General features: G+C 56.1%; 1 protein-coding gene across 1 annotated transcript; it reads right to left on the reverse strand.

Moving 5' to 3' along the window:
- Positions 1-537: 537 nt before the first annotated feature.
- Positions 538-4261, reverse strand: LOC119099388 (tubulin beta-1 chain). Its single transcript, XM_037222530.1, has 3 exons — positions 4126-4261; positions 1974-2193; positions 538-1736 (listed from the first exon to the last, which is right to left on the reverse strand). The coding sequence occupies exons 1-3, from the start codon at positions 4180-4182 to the stop codon at positions 673-675; spliced, it is 1341 nt and encodes a 446-aa protein (XP_037078425.1). The 5' UTR covers positions 4183-4261; the 3' UTR covers positions 538-672.
- Between the last annotated feature and the right edge of the window lie 7142 nt (positions 4262-11403).

Raw genomic sequence — 11403 nt, forward strand, 5'->3', positions numbered from 1 at the left:
AACGTGAAAACCACACGACTCGCCACATACTTTTCGAGCGTGAGGACATGACGTTCCCGCCCAGCCAACTGTCCATTCAATCAGATATCTTTCCGCAAAAATATTTCTCGATTCCTGCTGACACGACTTCAGCTGAGGTGCTTGGCGAGCTCTCCTCCAGTCCGCCCCTCTGGCCACACCACAGGCGGTACCCCCTACCCAGTCCACATGACTCCTCGTACTCTCGTTGAGTGTACCAGATCTCCTTCCGGTTTCCTCGGCAATTTAAGTCTACAGCCGTCGACCCTCTGTGTATTTTACCCTTCCCTCACAACCAGCCGCACTGGAGTTTGCTGGTTCGATATTGTCTACAAAAATTCCTTGCGCATCGCAAATACCGAGCAACAGTAAATAATTTATATTTCGCGTCGTACCCAGCACGAGTCAAATTATACAGGAATGTGCGAGACACGAAGGGCGCGGGCACCGGGACTCCACGAGAGGGCGGGCGCCGCCGGTGAAGGACGCACGCCGTGAGTCCGTCCGGTGAGCGAACCAAACAAACCGGTGAGCGCGTCGAGCCGGCTGCCGCGCCTCGCTCGCCGGTACCGACGCATCGGCGGAGAGGTGCGACTGCCGGCGGCGGGTGACGTGGACAGAACGCTGGAGAGAAGTGGGGAGGCGAGCGGGAGCTTAAGCCTCCAGCTCCTCGCCCTCCTCCTCGTCGAACTCAGCTTCGTCATCGGCGGTGGCCTCCTGGTACTGCTGGTACTCGGACACCAGGTCGTTCATGTTGCTCTCCGCCTCAGTGAACTCCATCTCGTCCATGCCTTCTCCGGTGTACCAGTGGAGGAAAGCCTTGCGCCGGAACATGGCCGTGAACTGCTCCGAGATGCGCTTGAACAGCTCCTGGATGGCGGTGCTGTTACCGATGAAGGTGGCAGACATCTTCAGACCACGGGGTGGGATGTCACACACAGCAACCTTCACGTTGTTCGGGATCCATTCCACGAAGTAGCTGCTGTTCTTGTTCTGGATGTTAAGCATCTGCTCATCGACCTCCTTCATGGACATGCGTCCTCTGAAGACGGCCGCCACCGTGAGGTAGCGTCCGTGGCGCGGGTCGCACGCGGCCATCATGTTCTTGGCGTCGAACATCTGCTGGGTCAGCTCGGGCACGGTGAGAGCCCGGTACTGCTGGCTGCCCCGAGAGGTGAGAGGAGCGAAACCGGGCATGAAAAAGTGGAGACGGGGGAAGGGTACCATGTTGACGGCAAGTTTCCTGAGGTCAGCGTTCAGCTGGCCAGGGAACCTCAGGCAGGTGGTGACACCGGACATACACAAAGAGACGAGATGGTTGAGATCACCGTATGTGGGATTGGCAAGCTTTAGGGTACGGAAACAGATGTCGTACAACGCCTCGTTGTCGATACAGTACGTCTCATCGGTGTTCTCCACCAGCTGATGGACGGAGAGGGTGGCGTTGTAGGGCTCGACGACGGTGTCTGAAACCTTGGGGGAGGGCACGACGGAGTATGTGTTCATGATCCGGTCGGGGTACTCTTCCCGGATCTTGGAGATGAGCAGGGTGCCCATGCCTGAGCCGGTGCCACCTCCCAGGGAGTGTGTCAGCTGGAAGCCCTGCAGGCAGTCGCAGCTCTCGGCCTCCTTGCGGACGACATCAAGGACGCTGTCGACCAGCTCGGCGCCCTCTGTGTAGTGGCCCTTGGCCCAGTTGTTGCCGGCTCCAGACTGACCTGAAACAGGACCAAGGTACATGTAACGTCACAGTCTGATGGCTACTTTTCGTGCAGCTGGGTATGATCACTAACCGACAATATTGAAGCGTTTGTGCAAATGTCAATTTACGACGTCGGAACCACGTTAACCAGTTCAAAACAAGACACTTGATGACCTCAGAAGCAACAACGCCCATCTGGGCGCACTGGCAGAAAACAGAACCCAGGACCGCACACCGCTCAAGCACCACTCACCGAAGACGAAGTTGTCGGGCCTGAAGATCTGCCCGAAGGGTCCGGACCTCACGGAGTCCATGGTGCCCGGCTCCAAGTCCACCAGCACCGCACGGGGCACGTATTTGCCGCCGCTGGCCTCGTTGTAGTAGACGTTGATGCGCTCCAGCTGCAGGTCCGAGTCGCCATGGTACGTGCCGGTCGGGTCGATGCCGTGCTCGTCAGAGATGATCTCCCAGAACTGTCGAAGGCCAAACAGACCCCGTTAAGGCACACGCTCGGAGAGCACTGGCGGACAGGCTCGGGGCTGTTTAGCGACGTCCCCACACTCCGAGGTATCGTCGCGGAACGCCATCAGACACTGAAGGAGGAAAAAGCCTGCAACGCCAACAAAAAAACAAACAAATCGCTCAGGGAGGGACAGGGAGGAGTGTGGTCCACCATTCCTCTCGTAAATTTTCTGCTGAAAGCCAACCCTTGGGTAACGACATCGGTGGGACCTGAGCGTAAGCGGCGAACAAGTCCTCAGAAGCGGGTCTGCCAGCTCGCTCCGGCCGGCGGCGCGCAGCAGGGATAGCCGGCCAGCTGACGCCGCGCCGGCCCGGCCGCCCGTCACCGCGACGCCAGACCGGAAGCGGGCCGCTCGGGTCAGAGACCGCGCGCTGCGCCGCGCCGCACCAGGACGTCCGCCACTCGGGGTCGGTGCGGGTCACGCCACCCGTCCCCCGGAGCCAAGTAACCCGGACCGCTCGGCCTGAGCCGGCGGGCGGCTATCTGCCATTTAAGCTTGCCAACTGCCACCCCCCACCCCACCCCCCCTCGCCGTGCCGTGGGCCCCCCACGCGGCAGGCTCTCTCCAACCTCCACGACCCGCGGACCCGCATGAGAGGAAGGGATCTCCGGTGGACCGAATCGCCGGCCGCGCAGTGCGGCGTGGAGGAGCGGTCATCAAACCTGCTCCACCCCCCCCCCCCCTCCCCTCCCCAGCAGCCTAATACACCGCTACCGCCAGGGTTTAGCGCCGGCACTCCCGTGGGGCGAAGGTCGGGGTCGGCCAGACGGTCCGACCAGACAGTTGCCGACCGGTCGATATCGGGGCGTCGCCCGCCATCGCCACGTTGAGCCTTGGCGCGCTGCCAGCCGGCCGGCGCCACTTCCTCCAGCATGGCCGCCGGCTTTTTATAACTCTGACCAAACGCGCCCGCGGCAAGTGAACGCAGCGCCAGGGTCTATGTTGGCCCGTTGACTCCTCAGGAGCAGCGATAAGCTCACGGCTGAGGGCACCAGAACTGCCGGTCACGTGATCAGTGCCTCGCGCATTCCTCCGGCGCCCTCCCGCCACGCATCTAGCGTGGACAAAGAATTCAAAATCGGGCGGCAAAAAGGGACAACGGCCGCGCGCGCGCGCCGACGGGGCCTCCCCACACGCACCCCTCCCCTCGCCTGCGGGGGACATGTGGCGGCAACGGCCATTTTGGAGCACAGGGGCGGCCGGGTTACGTCACGCCCCCGACGTGATCCAGGCCGTGGGAAACGTGCCGCCACTGCCCCGGACGGGTTCACCGTGCGGGCGACGCCACTACACCACGGCGCGGAGGTCCTTCCTCCGGCCCAGACGTGACACGCAGTCCTGCAGCGTGCGGGCCGCGGGTCGGCGGCGCTCGCGGGGGCCGTGACCTGAGGTGCGGCTTCAGACCCGGCGCTTTGGAATGCTCGTGCCGCGCCGCCCGCCCAGACAGAATGCGGTCACGGCGGACGTGACGCGGGACGGAACACCCTTCCCACGGCGGCGGCCGAGCGAGACGTCGGCGCCGGTTTCCGCCAGTACGATTAGCCAGGAGCCGAACCACCGTGAAGAAAACAGGAAGCGACTGATGCCAAGACAGGAAGGGACTGACGCCGCGAAAACGTTAATTACAATTAATGCCTCAATTCTGTGTGTTTACCACCAGAGGACAGCTGACCTGCATCCAAGTCTCAATCATACGTTTAGCTCATTCATACGATTCCCGTGGGCACCACATTGCAGTTCTCTTCAAAACATGCCCCAGTACACCCAGACAAATAAGTCAATAAGGCTCATTTGCACTGACGTCATCAGTGGACCCACCTAACTGGTCCACGCAAGAAACAGATCTTCTCTCACCTGACGTCCCACTGCGTCTATTCTTACCTTGGATCCGATCTGGTTGCCGCACTGGCCGGCCTGCAGGTGCACGATCTCACGCATTTTGTACTGTAATCTTCTGTGATCCGACCCTCTCCACCGGCGACTCGTCAGCGACTGGTGCGGCTCTCGCGCGCGGCGCCAGCGGCTCGGTTCTTGCCCTGGTCCCCGCCACCAGGGGGCCGCCGGCCGCCGCCCATGCGTCTGGCGCGCGCAGACCGGCCGACCAGTGTCCAATCAGGGGCTTCGTTACAACCGGCGGCCACCGCCCCACAACGGCCGCAGTTGCGTAAAGCCGGTTCCTGAACCGGCAGGGGGGGGGGGGGGGGGACGGGTCACACCTGAGCACTGGCGCATTGTCGGCCGTCTGCCTGCGTTCGCTTCGACGTGATGTGCATGTCGGACGGATGCCTTGTGTCGCAAGCGGGCTTCCGAGCAGGGCTGCGCGTGCGCTCCTGTTCTCCCCAGGTGCGGATGGACGTTTGAAGTTTTAAACTGCGTCAGCAGATGGCCTCCCGCCAACTCCGCGCCCGTCTCGTTCAGCAGCGCCTCTTATCAGCCGTTGTTTATGCGTGAACCGCCGTTCGTGATCGGGTCTAGCGCCCGCAGAATTTGAATAGTTCGAGCAAACGGCTTGGCATCTCGAAGCATTCCCTGGGGGCGCCTTCGCATTCTGCACGACAGAATGTTGCGGGTGTTGAGAGAGGTCAACCTGCTGGAAGTCTGCTGCGGTTTGCAATGATCATGCTTGCTGATTGGCGGTTGTTATGAGGCACAAAACGTTACAGGGTATCGGTGATAGTGACGAAGTCTAAGGGGAGTCATCTTGCATCCAATCACGGTTCTCGATGATTTTCTGGAAAATATGTACGACACCTTTCCTACACATTCAATTATGAGCCAGATTGGTTGGAGTGTTTGTGATGCATCCCGCATACCCATAAAGGCAACGTTCCACATTTGAAGGTATCGAACGAAGCATCAGATATGATGAAATAAGCTCGCCTATAATCATTAGTACACGTTTTAATAGAGAAGCATGCTCTAGACAACAAAAGGCCAATATTTGGTAAAACTGCTACTCACTGCGGTGTTGCTGGCTTTGTGCGAAACCAAATACCGTTTTGTACTCGTGTTTTTTGGCATTTAGCGTAGTGTTCTTGCGTATTTATCCGTGAGTTACAAGGAATGTTTTACATTTGAATATATTTTGAAGCTAGCATCATATATGATGAAACAAGCTCACTCATAACAATTGACATACTTTGAAGTAGAAAAGACTGCTCTAGACATCACACATTCTCTGTTTAATAGGTATGCTTCTCGATACGTCATTGTTTGATTACGTCATCTTTTCCTTGTACAACGTTGATCAAGAGCCAATGGACCGCCGTTACATTTGGAACTTGTACCGACGAACGCCAGATATGAACGACTCAACCATTATAGTTTTCCAGCCTTGGCCGCCGCATGGTTTTTAAAGCGGCAGGATTTGAATGACGTGATTATGACGTCATGAATACCAAGGTGACCTTGAAGTACTTTCTCCGAAATACTTCTCCCATTTTCGCAGGTGTTTAGCTCAGAAACTGGAGGAGTTTTTAGGTCATAAAAAGGGTAGGGCTCTAAACCGAACTGAAAGATCTTCAAGATGGCTTTCTCAGTTCAAATCCCCATATAAATGTGGAGCACTGTCTGTGTGGTGCTTTCTTGCATTCGCATATTCGGGTTTAGCGCTATTCTGATGTTATAGTTATTTGATTCTTGCACGCAGTCAGAGCCTTGGTAAGGTGCGTGTGTGGGGGGGGGGGAGGGGCATAGGGTTAACAAAGGGCCCCCTGATAGTAATAGGACTCGCAAAGCAAATTACCGAATATGACTCATTGTTAATGTGGGTTTGTTTTCTGTCACATTTTTGTTCATTTTTACCCTCTGTAACTGGAATGGATGCCAGAAGCTATGACGAGATCTATACTGGCTGAAGTTTTGTCAATAAACTGGAAAACCCATGCGTGAAACGACTACATGAAATAAAGCACCGACCCACTTAGCCTTACAATGGTCCAGTGAGCTCTTTTTAAACCAATCGAACTCAGGTTTGTCAAAATTGGTATCTGGGATGTACAGAGGTATCAAGGACCACGCGAATATAGATTGAAGATCAAAACGGGTCAACAATTTGCATGAGCATGGACAAGCCATGTGTGTCTGTAAGTGTTCAATATGCAGTCAGAATCGATAACTGAGCAATTTATGTAACGTAGTTTTGAGCATACGCACATAGGTTTGTGCAGAACGTCGCTTGGGCCTCACGATCGCGTCTCGGGTGACCGTCTTCTGCCAGAACCCAGCTTACGTTCTACCGCGGACCCCCCTACCAGCAATCTAATGGTGCCTCCCTGGCAGTCAACACTACGGAAGGCTTTGTTGCTCTTTAGAAGTCTTAAAAGTTCTGTCAAAAGCCCACGCACAGCATAAATTCAACCGCATGGTTGCGAAATAGTTAAATTGTCACTTTTTATTCCGATGATCTCGGCACCGAAAGCCGCACAGGATGTGCGATGCTACGCCACACTCATTCACAAAAATGCAGACTGCCAGATGGCATATCGGCTTACCTTGCAAAAATGATTTCCTCCTTTTCTTTCATTGCAACATGTGCACCGGCAAAAACATAGGACCAGGACTATGATGACATGTTCCGATTCAAAGACGGTTTTGCAGTCTCTTTTCACCCAACTTAACTCACCACCGCTCGTCAATATCATGAACCTCGTCATTCTTTAGCCACACGTGGCATAGACATCACATATTTTGTGGATCCAGGGCCAAAAAAGGTATCATAGGGAATAAACGGACTGAACAATTGGCCAAGGAAGCATTAACGGACCTTCACATTACACCCATCCCTGTTCACCATGCCACAATGAAGACATCCATTCGTGACTTGACAAAACGACTTTGGTAAGAGCAATGGACAGCAAGTAATAGAACCCAACTTCATGACATCAAATCACACATTGCACCTCAAACATCAGCAAACCGCACATACCGTTTGGGGAAGGTTAGTCCGCCCTCGGCCGGCCAGCACACCAGTGGTCGTCCTCTTACAGCCAAACATATGCTTCTTGAAGTGGATAATACCAACAGCAACGGAATATGCTGCGGACCTATTGCCGTCAGCACAACCTGGAATTATCGTTAAAAAACTTATTAGGTGATTTTCACCCACATCTCCTAGACCCTATGTCCGATTTTTTCAAGACATATATACATGCTTCAAGTGATATGAAAACTCGTAAATAACGCCTGTTTAGTTTCCCTTCTTCCAGGCGTGAAATGGTTTGAACGGGCCGAAACGCCCAAACCAAACAGAGTCAAAGTAATTAATGTTGTACATCCGACCCCTTATCCTTTGCCGTGCTTTCAGTATCATGAAGACGCCCCGATTGTCAGGGGCAGGCTGCATGACTGCAGGCGCTGGGAACGAGTGGGCCGAGAGGCCCCCTGCAGGGGGACCCCGAGCGGGCGCCCGGAGGCATACCCCACAGAGCGGTCCCTGCGCGGGCTTAACCTCGGCGGTTAGCACCCAGACGCATTTAGCCCTCCTGCCTTACCGTTATCCAGTCCTATTCACCCAATAGGCCTGAAATGGTCAATACCGGTCAAAAGGTCTCTAATCTCAATAGCCTAATCAATGGTGTTAGATCTTGCACGGGTTGCACGACATTGGGTTAGATACAATGGACGGCCGCTATGTCTGGAAGTCGTGCCCACGAACGTCTCGGTAATTACTATTTTCTCGATCTTGATTGCTGCCCGGTCAGCGGAATGGCAGAATTTAAATGGCGTTAGTATGGTGTCATAAATGTCTGAGTAACCTTGAAATAGTCTGCTCGAAATAGTCGGCTCATCTTCGCGGGCGTGTGGCTCAGAAACAAAAGGATTTTAGGTTTTAAGCAGGGCTGGGCCGCAAACTTCAGGAAATTATCTTCAAGATGACTGTTTCAGTTCAAAACCCCACACAGATGTGGAAGACTCCCTTTACTACTGGTGTCGTAAAGAACAGGCTAGATATGGGACTGAGAAATGGGGAAGGCGTCCTGCTTTGAGCACCTAGAAGTTGTGGACGAATTGCCTTACAGTAATACAGTCACAATGTATCCACCTTCTTAAAAGCGTTGACAAATTACAAATGTGGACACCAAGTTTCATAAGCTTACGGAATGGATCCTTTTCCTAGGATCCGTTATTCGATTCCGCCCACATGTTTGTTGTTTGCTGTAAGAAGTTTCCCACCGACTGTAACGGCCCAACGAGGCAAACGTCTGTTGCAGGCTTCAGGGCCACCAACGTTTTCAGTCATCTTACCAGAGCGAGGAGAAAATAGCCTTGTCAAAGTTTTCAGCGCTGAAAGTGCGGAATGGCAGGAATGTCGTGTATTGCCATGGAGGGTCGGACTCACCGCGCCGTAGCCAATGACATGGACGCTGGGTCAAAATACTGCAACGGTGGTGCTAGTCTTATTAACTGTATTTTGTAGCCGTAATCGTGCAGAAATAATGCGGTCTGGGGAAGGAACAGCAAGGATATTTTATCTCGAGGAAACGCAAGTAATAGCAAGAGATGGAATTTTCTACGCGTGCACGGCGACTATAAAAATAAGTTCCGTTGGTAAAGTCCACTGGACGATCAATATCGACGGGTGAGAACGAATGTCATGAATTCAGTGGCCGATTCAGTTAAGCCTGCACATGATTTCGGTCTCTCCACCTGACCCCTCCCAGCCTCCGTGTCGTCCGCCATCAGGACTTTGGTCCCTCCACCTGACCCCTTCCAGCCTTCGTGTCGCCGGCCATCAGGATTTTTGCCTCTCGACCTGACCCCTTCCATTCTTCGTGTGGCCCGCCATCAGGGCTTGGTGGGAACTGAGTAGAAGCCAGAGGTGTGAGCTGGGCTTCCTTCCCACGACACGCACTGTCGAGTCTGCCATCCCGTTACGCGGTCGCCATGACAACGGGACTGTTTATCCGGCCGGAGCGCGCCATCATCGATGGTAGCCATGGAGATAACGATAAAGCGGCATGACCGTCCCCGGCCGCGCTGCTCGTGTGAGCCGGCGCTCATGATCACCTGTCGGGCATCGAATGTCCAGGGGTTCCGAGCGAGACGCCGTGAAACAGCTGTCGTACACCGGCCCTTCGTCCGTGTAAGCTAGCAAGGTCAGATTTGGGGAGACCGCTGCGCTGCAGCGTAAGAGGAAGACACTTTCTTGGCTTTCGAACAAGGATGAGCTCTTAAGCATTTTCAGAGCTGAGAGTGTGTTACTGTTGCGAGCGCCGCGCTACGCTGCCACGCGCGCTGTGCTGCACACTTCCTGTCATCGCGCTGTGCTGCACACTCCTTGTCATGAAGTGCATGCATGCCAACAACTGAAGTTCTTGGTCTGAATCACAGTCGAAGCGCCACTCCCAGACATGCCGCGGGGGACTTCCACACCGCGCTTGCGGTATGTGCGAGGGCAAACAGCGATAATAGACGTTATCAGCGAGTCAAACGGCTCAGCGCCCAACGCGGCCTCAAATTCCACGCTTTCTCGACAACGCCCAACCCACGACCGGTTCCTCCCTACCAGGCACGATCGCCGCACGGGCGCAGGCGGCACTTAAATACCGCCGGATGGCATTTAACTGTGGCTGCTCACGGCATGCAGGCCCGAACATGGCTATCGGTCATCAGCTTCTGCGGCCGTGTCGTACAGCGTGGCGCCAGCCGGTCGGCCTCGCCAGCCACGGCGCACGTGTGAGCGCCGCTGGGGGAGGGGAGGCGGCCGCGGCCGGCGCCGTGTCGCGGCGCTGCGGAATTAGGCGGGTATTTGGGCCCGCTTGCCCGCTGCGGAAGCGCGGGGCGTGGTGCCAGAGTCACGCCAGTGCGTGCGGAGAGAGCTGTGGGATGGAGTCACGTGTAAGCGGGGCTCAGCCGCGGTGGTAGCGGCGGATGGCAGTTTTCGCGTCGTTTGTCCGACAGATGCGCCGACCCGGCGCTTGGGACGGTCTCTACGAGACATCTGCGGCTCTAGTTTGGAGACCGGGCCAGAGCGGGCCAGGTGGCAACAGCTGCCTGGGCTATCCGGGCTCTGCGCCGCGGGAACCGGACGGCAGCCATGACAGCGCGGCGAGGGGGGATCGGATCGGTGGCGAGAGGGACTCCGACCGATGGCGGGAAGGTCTCCGAGCGGTGTCGGGAGGGACTCCGATCGGTGGCGAGAGGGGAACCGACCGGTGTCGGGAGGGACTCCGATCGGTGGCGAGGGGGACTCAGGCCGGTGGCGAGAGGGGCTCCGACCGGTGGTGAGAGGCGAACCGACCGGTATCGGGAGGGACTCCGACCGGTGGCGGGAAGGTTTCCGACCGGTGGTGAGAGGGTCTCCGACCGGTGGTGAGAGGGTACTCCGACCGGGTCGGTGAGAGGGGAATCCGAACCGGTGGTCGAGAGGGGAACTCCGATCGGTGGCGAGGGGTACTCGAGCCGGTGGCTGAGAGGGTCTCCGACCGGTGGTGAGGGAAAGGCGTCGGGAGGACTCGACCGGTGTCGGGAGGGACTCCGACCGGTGGTGAGAGGGACTCCGACCGGTGGTAAGAGGGGAACCCACCGGTGTCGGGAGGGACTCCGATCGGTGGCGAGAGGGACTCCGACCGGTGCTGCGCATCTACAGAAATGCCCTTCGGCGGACAGCGGCTCGGTACAGCTCTCTCGCTGACCGCAGACACGGGGGTTAGGTACTAGAGATGCAAGAGTTTGCTACCACAGGACCGCCAGCCGGCACGTCAGCGCCGGCCTGAGGTGGATTATGTCGGGTGGATTACCCCAACTCCGTTTTTGTTCCTCGATGTTTGAAAACATGGTCAAAGCCTTAGCAAGTGGCGTTTATGTTTGGGAGGAAATCTGGTCTTCGATCTCTCGTGTTCTCCAGATGCGCTCATGTCACTCTTTCGCCAGTGCCAACCCCGCCTCAACCCCGGTCAGCGTCGGTGCCGCCACCTCGCTTCAGAGCGCGCCCATGCGCCGCTCTGCGGCAGGCAGGAGCTCTAGTTCAAGAACTGGAGTCCAAATCTGGGTCCGGAGCAGCGCCTTGTCCTTTCACGAATCTGAATACGAGCCCGGGTCCAATCACTTACACAAATTATGGGTCTGGTTTCTTGAATGTTGAGTATGCGCCTCAGTCATACGTGCGTACTATAATATTGATCATAACTGGATTTATCACTTGCAGGATTGCACAAG

This window comes from Pollicipes pollicipes, unplaced genomic scaffold (assembly GCF_011947565.3).
Source record: "Pollicipes pollicipes isolate AB1234 unplaced genomic scaffold, Ppol_2.1 Scaffold_4740;HRSCAF=5597_pilon_pilon_pilon, whole genome shotgun sequence".
Taxonomy (NCBI): domain Eukaryota; kingdom Metazoa; phylum Arthropoda; class Thecostraca; order Pollicipedomorpha; family Pollicipedidae; genus Pollicipes; species Pollicipes pollicipes.

Coding starts and splice junctions, on each gene's coding strand:
- LOC119099388 (XM_037222530.1), bottom strand. CDS start 4,182: ATGCGTGAGATCGTGCACCTGCAGGCCGGCCAGTGCGGCAACCAGATC. Junction 2,194..4,125: donor GCAACCAGATCGGATCCAAG/GTAAGAATAGAC, acceptor GGCCTTCGACAG/TTCTGGGAGATCATCTCTGA. Junction 1,737..1,973: donor GCCCGACAACTTCGTCTTCG/GTGAGTGGTGCT, acceptor GTCCTGTTTCAG/GTCAGTCTGGAGCCGGCAAC.